We start from the raw sequence: 22,500 nt of genomic DNA on the forward strand, positions 1-22,500 counted from the left end.
TTTAAACAGAAGCCCTTCTACACTGAGAGATTATGTGAACAAACACAAGAACACTGTGAAACTATTGACTGTTCTGACCAGAGATGTTGTTGCAGAAGGAGCTGTGGTTTGGACCCCTGAAGAGATGAGAAATAAGGAAGGAAAGGGGGGTGGAGAGAGGGAGGGATAAAGAGAGAGAGGAGTCGAGAGGGAGAGGGAGAGAGAGAGAGATCTCACCTATATTGGAGTGCTTCAGCAGGCGACAGATCCGGGCCTCCCGTTCCAGTTTCTGGTGGTCTGAAAGAGAGAGGAGGAGGAGGTGACTAAAGGTTTGAAGATGAAGACGACCAAAGCAACCTTACATTCCAACTCAGATTCCCTCCGTAGACAAATGCTAAATCTCCTCCCTGGGATTAATAAAGTGCCATTTTGTCTTCTGTAAGGTCATTTGAAAAAAGATTCAAATGACATGCAAGCATAAATTGTACTCACAATATGATAGGTAAACCATGTCAAGCAAGAAGCAAGAAATAAAATACATTGCATCAAATTGGTCAATTTAGCTTGAGACAAGAGCACCGTTTTACACATTGCACATGTATAAGATGCATGAGTCTTGCGGTCGCAGGCAGCTAAGGCCAGCGCAGCTGTCCATAGGGTCTGCGTGGGCCAGCCTTAGGGGACTACAGGCTGGTGAATGATGCGGAGGTGGCCGATCGATCGGTCACAAGCCACCGGGCTTTTCGGCTCTGTTTGATGTGGCTCTGTTTTCTTTAGTGAGCCGTTAGTGGGCTGAAGGATGTCGTGTTTGCCTTGGGTACACAGGGAGTTATTGCCTGGCTGGTCGGGCTGGTAGATGGATGGGGGTCGTGTGCGGTGTTATAAACGGGAGGGAGAGATGTGTGGACCGAATGAGTGACTGATGGCCGTACGTTCTGTGATCACTGTTTTTGTTCTGTGATTGATAATGGGACCGCTAAATGACTCTACCGACAGACAAACCGACAGACAGACAGACGGGCAGTAGGCTAAATGTAGGACATGAAGAGTGTCAGCCGAGGAGTCTGGAGAAGCCCTGCCATGTTTGCCTCTTTCCGTGATGAAGCGCATTAAATAAGAAATGAGAGAGGCCGAGCAAGCTAACAAAAGAGAGAGAGTGACTGGTCCTGGGGGGATAAAAGGGGCTGAGTGAGAGGGAGAGAGTGAGTGAGTGAGGGAGAGAGCGAGAGACTGGTCCTGAGGGGATGAAAGAGGCTGAGGGAGAGTTAGAGCGAGAGACATAGACAGACTGATTACGGTGCACGAGAACAGATTAGACATAAAAGATGCAGAGGAGGCACAGACAGACAAACAGACATTCAGCTACATTGAGTTAGATGATAAAACAAGGCAGCAAGAGCATGAGAAATTATTTCATCGGAGGGGTTTGGAGGAGGTTATACAGAGAGCCATGAGTCTAAAGAGAAGTGTTGTGGAGTGAAGGCATCAGCCCCGTTTCAACAGTGACGTTCTCACAGCACCAGATTAACTGCCATGGCACACGCTCTAATCTCGATTACTCCAAAACAATAATTGGTCGAGAGTTTGTCACGATTTAGCACATAAATACTAGCGATTAGAATTAACTAGGTTATTTAGCGATTAGAGTTAACTATGGGAAACTCTTTGGCTCTCCAATCCATTACAATTAGTTAAGAGGTTAGATTTTCCATGCTTGGAGAATCAGTCAATCTTTATTTAACCAGGCAGTAGGCCTAATGGTCTCATTTCCGATAATTGGAACTAAGTGCGACAGTAAGACAAAATGAATACTAGATCACATGGTCGCTAATGCTTCAATCCTAGAAAAAAAAAAAATAAATACCCAGTTGCACACAGCAGCAATCAGGCTACAACAGGGTCTGTTATACACATACATCACAAAATAGTACAGGAGCACAGGAGAACAAGACTAGTGTAAAGACAGGGCGATTTTATATCGCTTGATCCAGTGTCCCAGGTTATTTCAGCTGTCCCAATTACTTGACTTTGGCCTAATATTGCTATTCTCTCCAATGACACAGAGCTGTCCCAAACCAGGTCAAAATCTACAGCTGCATTGCAGAGTTAACACTCACGTCTTACTTACACACACACTAATATTCATTGTACACTGATACACACAGCCGAACCCACCATCAGAGACCACTGTCCAGCTCTATCTAGGTGTAAACAAGATGTACATGGCTGTGTGCCAAGTGTACCACCTGACATGTGGTGGATAGCTGGAACCATTTGATTGCTAGCAAGAACTTGGCTGAGAGGACAAGGGGTGTGTGTGTGTGTGTGTGTGTGTGTGTGTGTGTGTGTGTGTGTGTGTGTGTGTGTGTGTGTGTGTGTGTGTGTGTGTGTGTGTGTGTGTGTGTGTGTGTGTGTGTGTGTGTGTGTGTGTGTGTGTGTGTGTGTCAGAAAGAGGAGTCCGATGAGAGTCCCGTGCTTTAGACATGTAGGCACACGGACGCATGCCCCCTCAGCTGCTCAGTGCCAAGGATGCCTCACACACACGCGCGCGAGCGTGCATGCAGACACACACAATCCAACATCAATCTAGCTATAACAAATGCCTCCTTCACGTCATACAATGCCTTAATCGCTACACTTCACAATAAACAGGCTTTTCATATCCTCCTATCTGTAAGAGCGAGGATTTCCTTACTGAGGCCTTTAAGTGGTTGATGAACCCAGCGTCATTAGAGAGACAACCGGGCCGGGGTGAATCACACGGCTTTTAAGAGGCGGTGATGAAAAACTCCATTAATTCCCCCAGAGTTAGAATAAACTGAGAGGCAATCCGAAAATCAATCTTACAAGGATTATTCCAGCAGCCCCTCGCAGTGACTCAAGTCATTCAGCACCTCAAGGTGTAGGAGGGGAAGACCTATCCTCTTATACACCAACAACAACCACAACCGCAGCAGCAGCAGCAGCAGCAGCAGCAGCAGCAGCAAACGCGCCCTCCCCCCCCCCCCCCCCCCACCACCCTATACACGAAACAGCCCACCAGTCAAACTGGGCCAGTCACCTGGGGTCGCCGTGTGAGCACGGCAGAAGAGAAGCCCGTGTCAGAAAGGTCAGGATGCTAAAATAAGAGCAGTGTGTGTTGAAGGCAGAGGATGTGCAGCCAGCTGCAGGCGCCCACTCGCCTGCCTTATGAAACAACCGTTCATCCATTACGTTACACAAGCCCACGCGGCTCTCTGCCTGCTCAGGTGGGATCCACTCCGTTATGAGACAGGGGCCGACGCGGGGGAGGCCTGGTCTGGACGAGCAGCGTGGGGGCCTAAGAACCGACCAGCGTGCGTATCGGATGGCACCCGCAACGAGACCGAGGACACAGCTGTGTGCGCTATAAATTAATTTTTGATTTGTGCGTGCGTGCCTGTGTGCGTGCGTGCGTGTGTGCATGCGTAGGCCCGCGCGTAGGCCCGTGCGTATGTGTGTAGAAGGAGTTCGGAGGGGTAGCCTCCCGAGCCAATATTGTCTCGCTAATGAAATGATACAGATAGCCGGGATAAAGGCCTGTATAAATAAAAGGCCTCTCCCCGTGCATGCTCAAGCAACACTTACTCATGAGAACACAAGAGAAACCCAGCCCAGCACAGAACTCAGTGACACTGGCTGAATAAATAGTTCATTCATAAAGTATTTGTAGAGTGTTACAGATACAGTGACTTCTGGTATTGCCATTGCTTATGAGGCCCAGGCTCCAGAAAGGGGTGAAATATGTCTATCAACATTTTGGAAGAAGATTGATACTTCTAACTTTGTTTTATGTATGCTGGTATAAATATTGGTCTGATTTTTACAAAACTCTATATTGGTGGCTATTGCTGGTATATAGCAAGCAAAATTAAACAAATTAACTCATGAAATCTTCCTTCTTTTGAATTGGAACGTTTCCATCTAGGACGTATAATCTTTCAGAGAATTCATGTTTTCAATTAAATGTATGTTGACGTTAAGTTTGTCAGACTAATTAAAAAAAATAAAAGAACTATATGTGGAAAAATTATTCTCACCTCTCGCAGATAGCTTTTTGGTGTTGATGATTTTAGCAGCATACTCCTGTCCAGTGCACAGCTTCACACATCTGCGCACCACAGAAAATGCTCCCCTAGAAACAGAGAAGAATAAAAACATTAACACACATGTATCAGAGTCAAAACATTATCTCTGCATCTACCTGTGACACTTATGATCGCAACGCTTCAACCGGGAGTTTGACAATTTCACCTTTAATTTCTAGAACATTCTGTGATCTATGTGATGTACGATTGTTTAGTGGCTTTTCTAACACACGGCATTGTTGCTCAGAACATTTTCTGCACAGCAAGTGATACTGCCAGCATTGCACAACAATGGGCAACGTTTATCTTTACTCACAAGATAAACACTGCTACACTAATAGAGTGCGCTACCGGGACTCAAGCACCCCGTCAGCACATTCTCTAAACTCTAAAGGCTCGTGGCATGTGAGGCAGTCCCAACAGGCCAAGTCTTTGTGGTTGAAATTCACCACAACCATTCCCAAACTACAGTATTTTCAGAAGCTGAAATGAAGAATCCCGAATCAGGTCCCAAAATGAAACTGTGTTGTTTAATGACAAGACCATTGATCGATTCCCATTTCTCAGACAACTTTCCGATATCTGCATCAATCCTGAGGCTGGGCCGCATTGAACAGGATAATGACGTGGAATTCTGCATGATGGGATATCGACAAATATCTCAATATGCTTACGAATTCAAAATACTATTCTAAACCTTATAACTGAGGGTCATTCAATTGAAGTTTATGGAAATTGAAAGTACGGTAACAGACTTTTCTCATTGACGTTTCAAACCTCATATTCAATCATGTTAAGGGAATATCTTCTCACAGTAATTAATTTAGACGAGTATCACGATAGGTTGATATCTTGACGAAAAAATATCCCTGAATGACGATAAACGATATTATAGAATTACTTACTCTAATCGGATAATTATAGGTTATATGGACAACAGACAGTGAAAAAAGGCAATAGGCTTTCTTTGGTTTGGCCAGGCCATGTGTTTGAACACATTTACCCCAACTACTTTTCAGTTTTGATTCCTCACCCATGGACAACCCAGCAAACAGATGATACACCAACAGGATTATGACTGGAAGCCTAACCAACATCAAATTAAACCTTGCCAAGACCAATTCCTCTCCAACCAGAGGCGAGTTTGGTGATTTCGCAAACCGGTTCCAGCAACTATATATCACACGTTTAACACTTGGCTTTGAAGATTTCGGGGGCAGGCCTGGTGCCACTGGTCTGCAGCCATAAGGAGACCACAGTGCAAAATATAGATGACCACAAAGCCCAGGGGCAAAGGTGATAGCCTGGATGACCAAACACAACCAGGGGATGTGTGGCTCTCTGCAAACACACACACACACACACACACACACACACACACACACACACACACACACACACACACACACACACACACACACACACACACACACACACACACACACACACACACACACACACTTTATCGATATGGGAGCAGAAACAAATGTGGCAGACCTTTAGTGTCATTGGTTGGCCTACTGAGAATAGCATCTCGGGATCAATGTGTTAACAAAGTGCTTGTCATTAGCGGCCTGGCGGTGCCCAGTGACCACCCCTGTGTCTCTCTCACTGGAGACTTTAAAGTGATTTACAATGGCCTCTCGCCCACTACCCTCACCCAAGACTGCATGCTTTGAGGGGGGGTAGGGGGGGGGTCTGCTGAGAAGGCCATGTGGTCTTGCTCCTTGCTTTCTCACACACACACACACACACACACACACACACACACACACACACACACACACACACACACACACACACACACACACACACACACACACACACACCGTTTAGAGGATACAGATTGAGTGTCAGCTGCTCAAGGCGATTCGAAAAATAATACTTGAACTTCTTGCGCACACTCAGCAGTCACAAACATTCGCTCACGGATACTTCAACAATACCACAGACCTAACTGACACGCTCTTTGCACACGTGCACAGCACTGACACCGCACACCACAGCTGTGTCTGCAAAGTTCACTCAGGTTGAGGTGGTTGAGAAGATAAGCTACACTATAGAATAAAGAGAAAATAAAGATATCGCAATACACACTGAATAGAAACGTATGTTCATAGCACATGAACCGAGGTGGATGTTTGTGTGGATAGATAGACCAGTATTCATTCAAAATTAGTTGAGGGAATTGTGCTTGAAGCATTGTCACCCACTAAGTTCTGTGGTCACTCTCAATGATAAGTGTTGAACTGATGAAATCTATCTGGCCACGCAGACTTCCTTAGGCATTGGACAAACACAAAGTGTCAAACGTTCAACACCAAAAGTTGACATTTATGCTTCCTGACTGCTATCCACATTTGAATGGACACACACTACGAGTCTTAACAAGTGATTGATGTGTTTAATACGGAATAGTGTGTCTGTATATCCCAAAATTGGAAACCCAGAGTGTTTCAATGAAAGTTATCCGAACATAACGAAATCACAAATCAACTGGCATCCAAGCTTTATATAGAAAATAGGTCATAGCCTTCGTGAAATGAACTGATAGAAAAAGAGCGGATCTAAAAAAGAAGATGACCTTCCGTAAGATCAGACACCTGCCTGAGAGTCTTGGCTGAGCGACGGTTCAAAAGTGCGCTCAAATCACCTGCCCAACCCAAGCATTGTTATGTGGCATAAATGGGGCGCTGGCGAAAGACTAAAATATATATTTTCTGTCTGTCCAGTCTAGCAAACACATCTGCATATGGGGAGTATCAACTAATTATCATTCGTTTTCCCTGGAATAATTTTGCACACCCGGGTGAAAAATAAATGTAGTCAAAAGGGTGTTTAGCATGACATTGGACTTGCAATAGTCTACGATTTTTTCATCTCCATAATCAATTTATAGTGCTTTAATTTTTGTCTAACCAATAATTTCAACTCACACATATGCTGAACAGTGATAAGACCTGAACAAAACCATTATACAAAAGCCATGGTTTGTAGGATCAAGTATAACAATATGGTATAGTCGCAGACTGCATCATATTTGCATTTTATCTACAAATACAATATGCTGCCAGTAGCCTACATTTTAAACGGTGCGTTTTGAAACTACGCGTGCTTGTGCACCTCGCCGTGTGCGCTTTGCATTGGGAACGACCTGTCAAAATGCAAAAGAAAACGTCGCCCCTTTTTCTTACAATATTGCAAGTACAAACGGGGGCGTTACTTATGTACCCTCGTCCAACGACTGCCTAACGCCAACTAAACGCCAAACACAAGTGTGTCTGTGTGAGCGTATTTTCAAAGCTCCGTTTATCCTTAAATTATTTTAATAGGGTTAGGCATAATACCTAATACTTGGGATCCGCATGTTCTGAACACTGCCTGGAGAATAAGTGAATCCGCAAACGTTTAACTTCAAAATGTTGCACATGATAAAGAAACAAAATACTTACTTGCCCAGCTCTTCGTATAGCTGGAATTCGTCCGTGAATCGCGTACAGGTTGTTACAGCCATGTTTCCCCGTCTCCTCCTTGTCAAGCCTGGTGCCTGGCTCCCTGGCTGTCCTCTCGAGGATTACTAATTTCTCTTAAAAGTCGGTCCGCCTGTGAGCTGCCGCCTGTTTCAAAGACGGCCTGTGGAGCGGCAGTGGACTTGCTGTTTTTAATTACAACCAAAAAAGTTAATATGTACTATTATACGTTTAACGTGGAAGCCGAGCGCCTTGCCTGCCTGCTTGCTCTCGTCTGCTGTTTCTATCAGCTCCGGTGCTGTGTGGTTCCTCCTCAGTGCGCTCGGTTTGTCTGTAGCGCAGTTTCAAGAGAAACGCCAGAGACGCGCCTCTCCGCTGCCCTCCGTTGGACAGAGAGCGAAACGGCGTGCGTGGGCAACATAATCACACACACCCCCCGGTTGTACAGTGCGTACTTCCAAATAGGGGCAAATATGAGCGGTTGTTTGTGGCTGCAAAATATGTACTGCCGCGCACTCTGGAGCGCCATTCCTACAGACACACACATAGGGCAATTGGAAATGTATGTCAACCAATATGACTATATTAGTTAGAACTATGTATTCCTATTTGCAAAATAGTATTCTGCGTGCGAGCGTGCGGGGGCGTGGCCCAATTATGCATCTTCATTTTCAGCAAACACTACTTGGCCATCCTGCACTTCACACAATATAATAACACGTTTTGGTGATTTTTTGCAGCTCATGACGTGTCACTGTCTGTACGCCTACTTCATTATATTCTGCTATACTATGTGAATTCTGTAAGCTCAGCCCAAAATGATTTGGTGGAGTAGATTGCCTAGAGATTTAGAGGAGCGCTGTGTGTGCGCTGTGTGTGTGTGTGTGTGTGTGTGTGTGTGTGTGTGTGTGTGTGTGTGTGTGTGTGTATCACGTGAACAGTCTGAAAGGAAATACCCAACCATGCCATTTATTAACAGTCATTTGGACAAAATAATTAAGCTCCCAGAGGACTTATTGTCTAGAAATCACAAACAGTCTTTGCATGAATCTGTTGTTGTGCTTATTGTCCATTCAAAACATGCCTATGTGTTTCCTACCTTTTATAAGACCATTTAAAGACTCACAGAGAAGGCTGACACGATTAGCATCCAATCATCTCCTTTCTGTACACACTCCGGCGATTGTGAGTGAGTGACACCAAACAGTCAAACGAGATCAGAAAGTCTCAGAGTGATTCTGTAGTCTCAAGAACACACTGTCATCCGCAGAGAGCACAGTCTCTCTTCCTCTCTCATTCCTTCTCTCAGGGATGAGAGTTGCCATGACAATAGCACACATGAACGCCGCAAACACATCTTCATGATTTCGCGAGACGCGCGATAGCACATCGGTCACAGTTGCGGCTTAAAAATTATCTTTAAATAAACAAATAAACAAATAAATGAGTAAAACACTGGGCGGCATACATCAAAAACACACATGTATGTATATGTACACACTTCAATAAATAAATCAGATTGTTTTCAATATTTCCCTGTGATTTCCCCGAGGCTCCAGTATCTTCCATTTGTGGTCCTGGTGAAAAATAGTCACATATCTCATTTAAATAATTCAAATATATATACACACACATCCCCCATCCAAGGGGGGGAGGGGTGTGTGTGTGTGTGTGTGTGTGTGTGTGTGTGTGTGTGATGGCGTTGGGGTTTTCACTGCAGCAGCTTGACGGAGTTGATGTGCAGGTGGTAGAGGAAGTCAGCATAGGACGCTCCCCCGTTGGGACTCTTGTCCTCCACCAGGTGTCGCTGCAGCGCCTCCTCACACCCGTCGCCCTGCTTCACCACCCACAGCTGAGCAGCACACGCACACACGCCGACACGCACACACACACACAAAGAGACAGACACACACACACAATGAGTGAGCAAGAGTACCTCGACTGACAAATACTAAATACAGTATAACATGCAAGCAATATAGCGTAATCCTAACCGTTTTAGTTTGAACAGTGTGCTACGGTAACTGTCTGGAGGCCTGGAAAATTTCAGAAGTGCTGATCTGCGATCACACATTGGGACCGCCAGCGCATGTCAATGGGAAGTGTGACATGGGTGATAATTCTGACACTGTGTGTGTGTGTGTGTGCAAAGCCTGGTCTGAAAGAGACATGTCAATCAGGGCCATGCCGGTCTGAATGATTACACCATCGTTGTCGTCTTGCCTGGCTTCCCCATCGCATCCGGAACCACTTATAATTGTTCAAATGTACTTATTTATTTTGGATTATTTTTTGAGTTTTTTTTTTAGGTTTTATACTTTTTATTGTAGAGTAAGAAGGAAAGGTATGGGAGAGAGAGGGGAAGACATGCAGCAAAGGACCACGGGCAGGAATCGAACCCCGGTCGCTGCGGAAAGGACTGGGCCTTAATGGTATGCGCTCTACCCGGTGAACCACCGGGGCGCCCCCCTAATGTACGTTGTTGTACCGATTCGGTCGAAGAGCATTTAGCGTGTCTGTGCTGTTTTTGAGTGTGGTTTAAACAAATTTAAACCATAGCAATATCGCGCTTTTGTATTCTGGAATCATGTCAATCCAGTACAGAGTGTGTGGGACAGTTTGTGGGGATAAATGAACTAAACAGTGAATCTCCTGACAAGGACTTACCATGCATACCAAAGTGCTACTGCTGTTGCCTACATTCGTGGTGAGTGCGTGCTCACTGCAAATACTCTTGACAAATGATACTGCTAACTGAGGTTTTACTGCATTCTATCAATGATTTAATCAACTGCACCGGTATTGGCCTTGAAGGCAGAGGATATACAGAACACCCCAGTACACTGACCTTGCGGGCGTAGGGAGCCTGGGAACTGAGCATGTCGATGAGAGAGCAGACTCTGGTGGATAAGGAGTTGTCCAGAGAACACATCTTGGTCTGAGGGTGTGCACACACACACACACACACACACACACACACACAAACAGACACACACATTGAGTGTGAATTCCTCCCATAGTTTCTCTAGATTCTAAATTTGTTATAATCCAAATAAGGTCCTGATAAGCTAAAATCAAATAAGATAGCTATCCATAATTAGGCCTAGCATCAGTTTAAATTTGAAATCCCAATCACAAGGTTTTATCAGCCAATTATGATGTCATTAAGTCGATGCATCCCTTCTTTTTAATGGACTACACACACACACACACACACACACACACACACACACACACACACACACACACACACACACACACACACACACACACACACACACACACACACACACACCTCGCCGGAAGGCAGGGAGGAGAAGCAGCTGGCGTTGAAGAGCTGGACCAGGGTGGGCGGGGGGACGTGGCTCCCCACCCACAGCAGGAGGGCCAGGGGTCCGCTGACCAGGTAGAGGCTCCCCGGCTCCAGGCTGTCTGCTGTGCAGCGCAGCCCGTCAGCGGGGTCCGGGGGGCCCGCGTCGCTGCAGTCCTCTACACACCTGGGCTGAAGACGCAAAAAAAACACATGGCCTTTTTTAAAAAAAAATTTAAAATATTTATTTTGTTTTAAGTGTTCAGATGGCTACATCACTGAACCCATGGATGCGGCTGAGCCAAGGGCTGTGCAATTAATTAAATTTTGATCGCGGTTTAATTTTTTGGGTCAAACGATCTCCAAACTAGTATAATCGAGTTAAACTTTTTTTTTTTTTGATATATTTATTTTATTCATTAATAGCACAGCTGGATGGACATATTTGTACATTATTTTCATTTTGAACATTTTGTGTATTTCTTTACGGGGAAATTTCAAAATTCTCCCATACAAAGTGTTTTTTGGGAGAGAAATGCTGAATAAATGCAACGTGTTTTCAAACTCCCAAAAAAAGAATCGTTTTGAATAATCGTGATTTCAATATCGACCAAAAAATAATCGTGACTATAGCCGTTTCTCAATACCAAGTACGCGGACTACGTACTCGCGTACTTGGAAGTACGTACTTGGCAAGTCCGGACTTTCAAGTACAGACTTCCGAGAACGCAAGTACGCACCTGCAATTGGAACAGCAGCGGACTCGATGATGCATTCTGGGATATTTAACGGTCCCAAGTCCACACGAGTCACCTCCGATGCATCCTCGGTAGAACGGCCTCATCGAGAACGCATCGAGAACACACACGGGTTTTACGACAGTACTCGCGTACTCACGCACTTGGAATTGGAACAGTGCTTGGGCTACCACTGATGACGTTTATCGAGAACGCAAGTACACGAGTACACACGAGAACGCGAATTGAGAAACGGCTTATGACTTGTTCCATATACCGCACGGCCCGAGCTGAGCCTCCTCCTCCTCCTCACCAGCGGGAGCAGCAGAGGGTAGAAGTGCGTGGCGGTGGCGGGGGTGTCCATGCGGAGGACCTGGCACCGCAGCTGCAGCCGCTGGTGGACGGAGCTGCGCAGGCCCGGCAGCAGCACCTCGCTCTTCCTCAGGCTGTTGAGGTAGACGGGCAGCGGGCGCAGGGGCGGAGGGAGCACCAGCTGGGGAGGGAGGGACACACACACACACACACACACACACACACACACACACACACACACACACACACACACACACACACACACACACACACACACACACACACACCAACACAATGACATACTTGTGTGGCTTTCTAATGGTGTTTGTCAAAGGATTTGGCCTGTTTGTTAAAGGTGACATATTACGCCACTGGGTGTGAGTGTGATTAGCCATTACGAGCCGTTTTGAAAATCGGCCTCTTCTGACATCACAAGTGGGTGTGTCCACCTAGATGTGTGGCGGCTAGATGAGCAACGTTTTCTACAGTCTACTGGGTAAGGAGGTAGACTGGTCTATCCAGCACGCATCTAGGTAGACACTTGTGATGTCAGAAGAGGCAGTTTCAAAACGGTTTGTAACGGCTAATCACACTCACACCTGGTGGTATAATACGCGACCTGTCTAGATAAAAAAGGCATTCTTTTATGGTAGAATCTGAGAAAGCTACTTAGCAGTTCCTATGCACTTACCTGGGTCAGAAAAAACTAAGAAACTGCCATGGGAGCTGCTAAACACTCTCTCTCGTTTAGGATACAATCGATGTTCTATCAGAACACACGTACGTGTGCGTGTGTGTGTGTGTGTGTGTGTGTGTGTGTGTGTGTGTGTGTGTGTGTGTGTGTGTGTGTGTGTGTGTACCTGTCCTGTAGAGACACACGCAGAGCTGCAGTGTTTACGGTAACAGGCCAGGGCTGCCGTGACCTCGGCCTGCAGTTCCCCCCTCAGGTCCTGCAGAGGGCGCTCCAGCACCGCACAGTACGCTGGGCAATGGTGATACAAGAGGACAGTCAAATAAAACCTCAATGATGTTCCTCTAAGTGTCCATGCGTTGTATATAATGTTAATATTAACTTTTTAATAAACTCCCGAACAGGCTCAGTATCCTCCTGACATTAAATGATTGGGAATGACACTAATGAGCAAAACAACATTGAATTATTATAATTAAATAATTACAGATTAGACATTTAAGGATAGGCATATTTTAAATGATGAAACATAGTTTGTGTCTCAGTTACTATGTCTCACTATGTCTCAGTTTCTCAGTCAATCTGTATGACTGAAATGTTTTCTCATACATCCGGAAAATATACCCAGATTTTCAATCCCTACTTTTCACATCATCCTGCCTATATGTCAGCGATTAGTCTTGCGTGCAATTCTTCTGTTGTTATATTTGGGCTTTTTATGAATTATATGTATACATGTTTTTATGTACAGTATGTATCATGTATGACAACTATATCCATGCTTGTGAAGCACTTTGTGACCCTGTTCTGAGGAGTGCTTTATAAGTAAAGACCACACGGTGTACAGCTAGCCTACTCTTCTTGCAGTAGAAGGAGAGAAGCGTCTGCGCCTGGCAGTGGCGGAACGTGTCCAGCAGGTGGCGAGAGCAGCGCAGTACCAGCGTGTGAACCCTGGTCCGTCTCTGTCCCGCTGCATCGCTGTAGGTGGCCGTCACCTAGGAGACAGGGTTGTAGAAGAGAACATCCTGTAAATGAATGTGCAATCTATTTAGCCTGCTAATTAGGCTGATGTGTGCCATCGCTGCTTGCTAGGTTTCATGCGTGCATTCAGTTCACACGGTCAGCCCTGAACAGCCCTCACTCACTGTTATGTGATCAAAAAACGCATTCGTCGCATGGAGCAAATAATCCTCTCTAATCTCAGGTCAAGAGAGAGGTTGCATGGACGACACACACACTGAATTGAATTAGGTGTTGGTAAGTAGTCTTGGATAAGCATAAAGTTAAAGGGGTAGATGTTGAATTGGTCTTGCATGGGAAAACATCACATGCAGTGTGTGGTGTTAGACATTGGGTTTTATTATAATACAAAAAAAGAAAAGAAAAATGTATTGTGCCCACCTGTATGGCCACGCCCCTCTTCTCATCTAGATCCCTCAGATATGCAAGTTCTACAGCCAGTGTTGTCCTCCAATCAAGGGTTGCCAGGGCAACCTGGCTGGGCTTGTCCCCGGGGTCGAAGAGCCCGTAACAGCCGGCGACACGCAACTCTGATGACACATGATGTCATCAGCAGGATCACTACCACTTGTATTGATGTCTCAGGCACATCCACACACAACGTTGAAAAAACTAAATCCTAACAAATATATTACATCTAAACTGATGGCATTTCTCACAGTTTGATTGAAAGTTATTATGACAAATTAAAATATGTAAAATAATAATGTGTAGAATTATTTTAAATTGCAAACTAGATGTTTGTGTCTAATTAAATGTGTCACATTTCAGGATAGTAATTCAGAGAATCCAAAAATCATAATAATGAGCTGAAGGATGCATGTTGTATTTTCAATTAAATTACATGAAAACATCCATGTCTCTGTCAACATGTGCAGACAGAACAGACTCAAATACGGACAGACGGGCAGACAGTCACCTTTGCTGACATGAATCCTGAGCTGAGCCTTGTAGACTGTCTGAGCCTCCACGGTTCTCCTCAGGTCTGTGCTGAAACACTGCCTGTCCAGCTCCCCCTGCAGGACAGCAGCCCACATCACAACACCGCACCCTCTGAGCCACACTGACCGCCAGTTCATGCTATAATCCCATCACAACCTAGCCTATCCTAGGTAAAGCCAGGCTATGAAGTACCCAGACATGCAGCCTGCTGTGAGGCAGAAGAGTTGTGGGACTCTTGGATATTGAAGTTATTGAGTTATTGGTTATGTTTGTTGTCCAAAACTTGATTAAAAGGTTTGAAGTTGAGGACCAGTGTATCCAGTGGAAAAGGCAATAAACCATTATTTTCCATACTATAATGTATATTAGCTAGTACACCAGTAATTAGTAAATGAGTAATTAATCAGACAGTTTAATGTTAAATACAAGAATACAATACTTTGTTTGTTAGCAGTGTTCTTGCGCATACTTTAATAACCATTTCATTGCTTAGTTTAATATTCATAATGATAATCATACCTGCAGGTTATTGTAAACATAAAGAACCCCTCCTGTTAGATAGGGGATGTTTCCTGGCCAAGCCCCTCCCACATCCTGTTGGGAGAGCATGAACAGGTGCACACCACAGCCCTGATTGATGCACTCCCTGGCCATTGAAACAGCCGGATCTGATGGCTGAAAGATAGACTACAACACAACAACACAGAAGAGGAATTAGCTGAGTGTGCGTGAGCGTGTGTGTGTGTGTGTGTGTGTGAGTGAGTGAGTGAGTGGATCTTACCTTTGGCTTGTTTGAACCAAAGAACCCTGAGAATTGTGTGTGTTCCCCCTCCGTTAGGGGAGCAGTGTGGAAGAGCAGTAGTTTACCGGGACAACTCATGGCCTAAAAAAAACAAAAGAAAAAATATTTCAAATACTGAAAAATGTAATATTTCATACACAGTACTATTAGCATTGCATTCTGCTTTTAGTATTGGATACTAACAGTAGTCAATGCTCAATATGTGTGCTGTCTTGATTTAAGGTTAATTATACCCATAAGAATAAGAAAAAGTATCCAAACTCCAATGGAACGGGAACAGTCATAGCAACTGCAGTTGGGATGAAAATCTGACAACAAAGCTAATGGGAGGAGTGGACACCGGACGGCGCACGTTAAAATCTGTTTTTGTAATGTGCGAGCTAACGTCTGATTGACGTTGATTGACAGCTATGACTTCCCGGGGTGACTCAAAACCTCGGAGCCCCAGTCAGCAGCAGCCCTCCTCTCCTCCAAACTACAGGACCTCGATCTGTCTTCAGACAGCCATACTGATACGCTGGGGTGGGAACCCACTTTACACCAGCTTTGTTTGCAGTTTGTTTGTTTGCAGTACCACCACTGACCTGTAGTATAGAAAGTCCAGCTCTGATGGGCAGCTCAATGGGGACCCCGTGGGACTCCTCCCCCTCTGGACTGAACAAAGGAATATGCTGCAACACACTAGTGGAACACACACGCACGCACGCACGCACGCACATGTACACACACACACACACACACACACACATACACACACACACACACACACACACACACACACACACACACACACACACACACACACACACACACACACACACTATAACAACATCACAAAATCAATTCAAATGTAGTTCTTGGCCCCTGATAATACCATTTCTGCCAAAGGGCTTTACGAGTGTGAGCCCTCAACGGATGATTTGAGCTCCTTCCAAACGTAAAGTACAGAGACCCTGAAAGCTCAACGTTCTGCAACTTAAGAATCCATGCAGACCAAACGCCAGAAAAATAAGAAAACATCTTCAATAATATGACAATGCATGCCAAGTAGTTAGAAAACACACTGCAAATTGATTCTGGGAAAGAGGAATTCAGCACAATGTTTCTGTATGTGTCTGTGTGTGTTGTCTAAATTTTCATCAGGTTTTGTCGTGTGTTGTGCGTTGTGTGTTTTGTGAACGTCCTTGTGTTTTTTTTTCTATTTGAATGTGTTCTATTCAGGTGCAGTGCATTGAGCTCTTAGTACGGTGGCCCTATAACCTCCGATAGAGAAGAAAATGTTCTGAAAACAACGAGTGCTTGAGCATATGCTGAGGTCCTCTTCCCCAGAAGGAATATATACATACCATGGGTGCTGAGAGAGTAGTCTGCTGTGCAAGACTATCAGGTCTCCGGTATTAGCAAAATTAGTGTTTATTTACTATGCTGAAGCTTGGATCATTTAGAAAGTGTCAAAAAAGAAAAGGAAAAAGTAAACCAAATTTCACCTGAAAATCTAAATAACGCAAATAAAATGGAGATGATAGGAAATGCTCAATGGTCTTCAGTCGGGCGTTGACCCCTGTGTGGGCACCTGTCAATGCTGTCCATGCCGTCTCTGAGAGACACCAGGAGCCCTTCCCTTACGGGGAGCTGTAGGTCCTCCGTCTCCGTGACAACCAGCATGTGTGGGCGGGACAAGGTGGGGCTGAGGTCGTACAGGTGGACCCTGCTGTCATAGGTCAGCAGGCCCACCCTGAGGTTTGCTGCGGCAGTTTCAGGGGTGCCAACCTCCCTGAGATACAACAACAACAACAACAACAATGAGGACTGCTAGAAGTCACAAAAGGTATTCACGCCCCTGCAACCCCTTGACCACAGCAACCGCCCGCTTGTGACAATTCGCAGTGACAGTCAGTCAGATTTTGAGTTATTCCGATTCATTGGTGAAGGTCAAATGTCGTTTAATGTATTTTTGATCAATAGCGATCAGTAGCATTAATAAATACTTTAATGAAGGTTAGATAAATGTTTCTATATTTATACTTTTCTTATTGTGTGTATATAGACATTCTGTATATTTTTTGTTTGTTTATTTTACCAATACTTAATCCTACGTCAGGAATTAATAAAGCTCTATTAGGTATTTTTTTCTATCCATGAAAAGTTAACACCTCAAAGAATTCATGTCAATGGTGTCATGATGGCATGAGGGCACATGAGGGCACCAAAGCCCTGTTGTGTGAATGGGAGACGGAGAGAGAGGGCATATGTCACCTGTGTACAGAGCGGAGCAGCGTGCGTATCTGTTGTGTTACGTAGTCCAGGTGTCCGCCTCTCAGCGCTGGGGGAGACACGTCCAGGGCCAGCAGGAGAACAGCTGCCTCATCCTGGAGGAATCACAACACAGAGTTGATATGGACACACACGCGCACAGACACTTAATGGCAAACACGCACACACACGATACATACTGTATATATCTTAGGTATATAGACACAGTATAAACAAACCTACCCTACTGGACTGAACATTGGCATACACACCTTATGAACACACACACATTATGAACACACACACACACACACACACACACACAATAGCTCTCTCTCACACACACACACACAGAAGTGGACCTTGTTTGGGTGGATTATCTCATAGGACCCCATGCGGAGCTCCGGCCTCTGGTCCCGGTCCACACGGACGCCCTCCACTCCTACAGTGGGCTGGTAGTGCTGCCAGGGCACTGGGAGACCAAGAGGAAGAGAGGGAGAGAGAGAGATAGTCAGTTTAGAGGAAGACTAGAAGTGTCCACTGGTCTGTTATGAAACAATCCTTGTGTATGATTTTATGCATTTTCTAACATTTAGTCATTTCTTTCATTTGTATCATTGTATCCAAAGCGATTATTCAAGACAGTACATTTCAATTATTTAGCTTACGATTTTATTCAAAGCAACCTGCAATAAGTGCCTTCAACCATGAAGATACAACCCAGAAATTGCAAGCTGCATGCAAGTTCATAAAATGTATCAAACTCGTAAAGTGCTACATTTTAGAAAAGAGAAATGGAAAAGAGAATCTCTCTTTAACGCTTGAAATGTTTACATGGTATTTGTCACCAATAAGACTAGTTAGTGTGAATGTGCACTTGCCATTGTTGAATTTACCACAGAACGGGCAGTAGAACCTTTGACCACAGTCCTGCCAGCTCATAGCTGGACACATGGAGGCCCCACACTCCCCACAGCCCATCAGACAGTCCTGTTCACTGCAAAGGGGCAGGGCTCGCTGGTGGGGCACAACACACACACACACACACACACACACACACACACACACACACACACACACACACACACACACACACACACACACACACACACACACACACACATACATGCCTCTCATCAGCCTCACATTGTTGTTCACAAACAACAGTTTGTTCACATCTTTGATCAAAATTATATATTTCAATTCCAATATGCAGAGCCTCAATTCAACCAGGATTTGACACTTGTAAAAGTTGATCATATAAAATAAAATAAATAACCATAGGACACTGTTGCCCAGCTGCTAAAGTCTACAACGTGGTCCAGCGCTGACCTCTCCAGGGCCCTGTGGGGCCATGGGTGAGAGCAGAGCTCCCAGGGGCAGGCGGCTGAGCAGGGCGGCCTGGGCCTCACAGGGGAACCGGTAGGTGGTGGAGCGGATGGCGCAGGGACTTGCGCTACCTGGAGTTTGAATACAGGCAGAGACAGGGACAGGGGCCATGGAGGTCAGCATGCAGCAGCCATAGAGCAACAGGAACAATGCATAGGGGAGTAAAGAAACGGGCAAAAATAATTGCAAAAGAATAGTGCAAAAAAGAGTGAGTGAGATATTTAAACGAGCCCAGGACCCTGTCTGTGTCTATCTGTGTATCTCTACCTCCATCCTCTATTTTACAACAAGTGGTGGCAAGGGGAGGGAGGGACGAATCGGGCCCAGACACGTAGACCTTCCCTTCCCACTCTGCACGGTCTTCTGCCATCACCCGCACCTGAGGGAGAAAAGGATAGAGATAGATAGAGAGATACGTAGATGAGTGATCGAGATAGAGAGAGAGAGAGAGAGAGAGAGAGAGAGAGAGAGAGAGAGAGAGAGAGAGAGAGAGAGAGAGAGAGAGAGAGAAGGAGAGAGAGAATGAGCGAGAGAGAGAGAGAGAGAGCGAGAGAGAGAGAGAGAGAGAGAGAGGAGATAGATAGAACAGGGACAGAGATAGAAATGGATAGATATATAGATAGAGATGGATAAACAGATGGGCAGAGTTACAAATGGTTTCATGTTGTATAACTTTAGATATACATATAAAGTATGATCTGTGAGACTAACAGAAGGACTCACAGCACTTGGCAGGATCTTGGGGTCCAGGCCGTAGCGGGACTCTGAACTGGGGGACTGGCGGAGAAAATAAAAACACACACACACACAGACCACATCAAACTCTTCTTTACGACGACTCCTTCATCTCCTCATTCACCCAACACGGCTGACGGTCACTCTACTCCTCATTCACCCATGTTGTTCCCAAGCCTAGCGGACGCTTGTTGTACTCCTCATTCACTCCGCCTTGTGGTCTTCTTCCCTGAGAGGATCGATACTCACTCCACTCCTCATTCTCTCACTCCACTCCCTATCATTCCCTGACGAGGCCGACTCTCACTCCACCGGGGTGGGGCGGTCAGAGGACTGTGCTGATGCTGACCTGTGCTGCATCGCTTCCGTCCAGCCCCTGGGATCCTGGGTGTAGGGCCTCTGGCGAGACCGCTTCATAGACGGCCCCTGTGGAGGGAGGGAGGGAGGGAGGAGGGAGAGGGTAAACTAAGAACCATTGTTGGTTTGCTAATGTAAAAACTAAACACAATGTGTTCCCACACTATGGTGGAGTAGATGATCCTTTCAATTTCTCATGAGTGATATAATGAACAATTTCGAAGTTGAAATTATTAAGGTTTAGAAAATATTGATCTTGCATTGCATATTCATTCATCCATAATTGTACATCAGTGTATCAGAGCATTGTACAGCATTAAGTATGTCAGCCAACAACTTACCACCATCACGGACTGGAAGGGCCCACTGAGGCTGCTGTTGTATCGGGGAGGTGGGTGACAAATGAAGTGGAACAGAACCAGCAAGAGGGAGAGGATGCGCTGCTCTGTTCACGTGTCCGTAATCAGTCAGAGAACTGCTGTGGTGTCCATGGCTCAGACATTGTCCATTCAGAGGAACACTACTGGACACACGGTGTTGATTTAGCGGCTGGGCTCCATTTAAAACATGCTGATCTGTACACGGCTGCAGACATGGGACAGCTGGAGACTCTCTGTTGGCCTCGTGAAGGGGGGAGTACAGTGATGCAGGTGGGGGTCTGCAAGGCTGCAGCTGTTGGTTTGCTAGGTGATGTAACGCTGGATAACTCTGTTGACTTTCATTTGAATGCATGGGTGACACGCCAAGGCTTCGGCTTGGGTCCGACCCTTCCAAGTGAGGAGCCGTGTCATGTGAATTCCAGTAAGTGTGACATGGGGGCGACGTGATGTTGTTCTGATAGAAGTAGTTGTGCTGAGGGGGTGGGGGCTTGCTGGCCCCCTGGAGGCCAGGGTGAGTCGGTGAGCCCAGGTTGAGATGCTGAAAGCTGGGTAGGGTGTTGGTGGTGAGGCTCTGTGGATTGAAGTTGTGGTCTAGCTGTTTTGTTCTATCCATGGTGGACTGAATTGCGGTGGAGACATTCACCATCTCCCATACCAACCAATCACAGCCTGGATCCCGCAAAATACATGCTCACTGCAAAACAAAATCAAAATACATTGCCAGTCCCTACCCTGTCAGTTCGATATTGAGCTATGACAAATGCAGAAGACGTTAAAGATATCCTGATTGGTATATTACCATGTTTTACGAATCAGTTAGAGAAGATAATTGGTTATTTTTTTTGCCTACAATTGACAACAGTCTATGAAATTTGTATCATACCTTTGCGAATATCGAGATAACGATGCCTGTCACTACACTGCCGCTGTAATGTGCTCATTTCTTCTAAGAGGCCAACGGCAACTATTACAGTTTGCAACATGACATGCACAAGGAGTGTGTGCATAAAGTGTCTATGAACGGAGGCGCAGACATTCTTGCATCTGCACGTAATGTTAATAATGACCCTTGCTGTTGGTTCGGTTGCAGGTCGTTCAGTGATGCCGCAGATGCTGCAGCGTTTCCGCCCACAACATTTGGAACGTCCGGCAACGAATTTTCAAAATAAAACCTTATCTGTCTTATAAAGCTATCTATCTACATCTTCATCATCCGAAATCGTATTATTGATCGAAAGTTTAGTACTGGATAGACGGTTAATTCGGTTTGTTTTTTAACCTTTCTTATCAAGTAAAAGCACAGATAATTTGAAAGGATGAAGATAAACATGACCTTCTGACCAGTAGATGGTGCTTCAGCTATTTCTAAATTCCCTCCTAAAACAAAAGCATGATGCTTGATTACAAACATGGAGGCTTATATAGCGCATTTTTTGTAACCAGTGGTCACCCAAAGCGCTTTACAATATTGCCTGACATTCACCCATTCATATTCACATTCACACACCGACGGCGGCGTCAGCCACGCAAGGCGACAGCCAGCTCGTCGGGAGCAGTTAGGGTCAGGTGCCTTGCTCAGGGACACCTCGACACTCAGCTAGGAGGAGCCGGGATCGAACCATAATAGTATAATAGTAATAATAGTATAATAATAATAATAATAATAATAATAATAATAATAATAATAATAATAATAATAATAATAATAATAGTCCTACTTATAGTCATCATATAATTGTATTGGTTTATTTTTTAATCAATAAAATATAGATTAAGATAATAGATTTCACAGTAGGCCTACGGGCTGGTTTAAATATGTTATTTATTAAAGTAGCACAAATTATTACAGGCCAACTACTACATTATTAAAAGAAAACAACAGTCTTCAGCGTATTTGACAGTTATCTACAGCCTGGAAAGAAGGTTATACAGTTCCTATTATTGCAACAATTTGACTTTGGCTACCTGTCAATTACAACTTAGTAATACTCACCAATTAGGTTTGCTTTTTTGCAAT

The 22,500-nt window shown here is 45.0% G+C and overlaps 1 protein-coding gene across 1 annotated transcript; it reads right to left on the reverse strand.

Annotated features, from left to right (window-relative positions):
- Positions 1 to 9,266: 9,266 nt before the first annotated feature.
- LOC311343066 (protein transport protein Sec24C) lies at positions 9,267 to 21,129 on the reverse strand (the record flags this gene model as incomplete). Its single annotated transcript, XM_084467921.1, has 20 exons — positions 9,267 to 9,407; positions 10,404 to 10,493; positions 10,851 to 11,057; positions 11,916 to 12,095; positions 12,775 to 12,896; positions 13,462 to 13,600; positions 14,007 to 14,155; positions 14,545 to 14,641; positions 15,087 to 15,254; positions 15,349 to 15,450; positions 15,954 to 16,050; positions 16,943 to 17,143; positions 17,626 to 17,738; positions 17,985 to 18,094; positions 18,504 to 18,639; positions 18,955 to 19,082; positions 19,279 to 19,390; positions 19,735 to 19,788; positions 20,096 to 20,172; positions 20,445 to 21,129. 20 exons carry the CDS (start codon positions 21,127 to 21,129, stop codon positions 9,267 to 9,269), a joined length of 3,108 nt encoding a protein of 1,035 aa, XP_084324047.1.
- Positions 21,130 to 22,500: the final 1,371 nt, after the last annotated feature.

The sequence above is a fragment of the Micromesistius poutassou genome (assembly GCF_964030765.1).
Source record: "Micromesistius poutassou genome assembly, chromosome: 5".
In the NCBI taxonomy this organism is placed as follows: domain Eukaryota; kingdom Metazoa; phylum Chordata; class Actinopteri; order Gadiformes; family Gadidae; genus Micromesistius; species Micromesistius poutassou.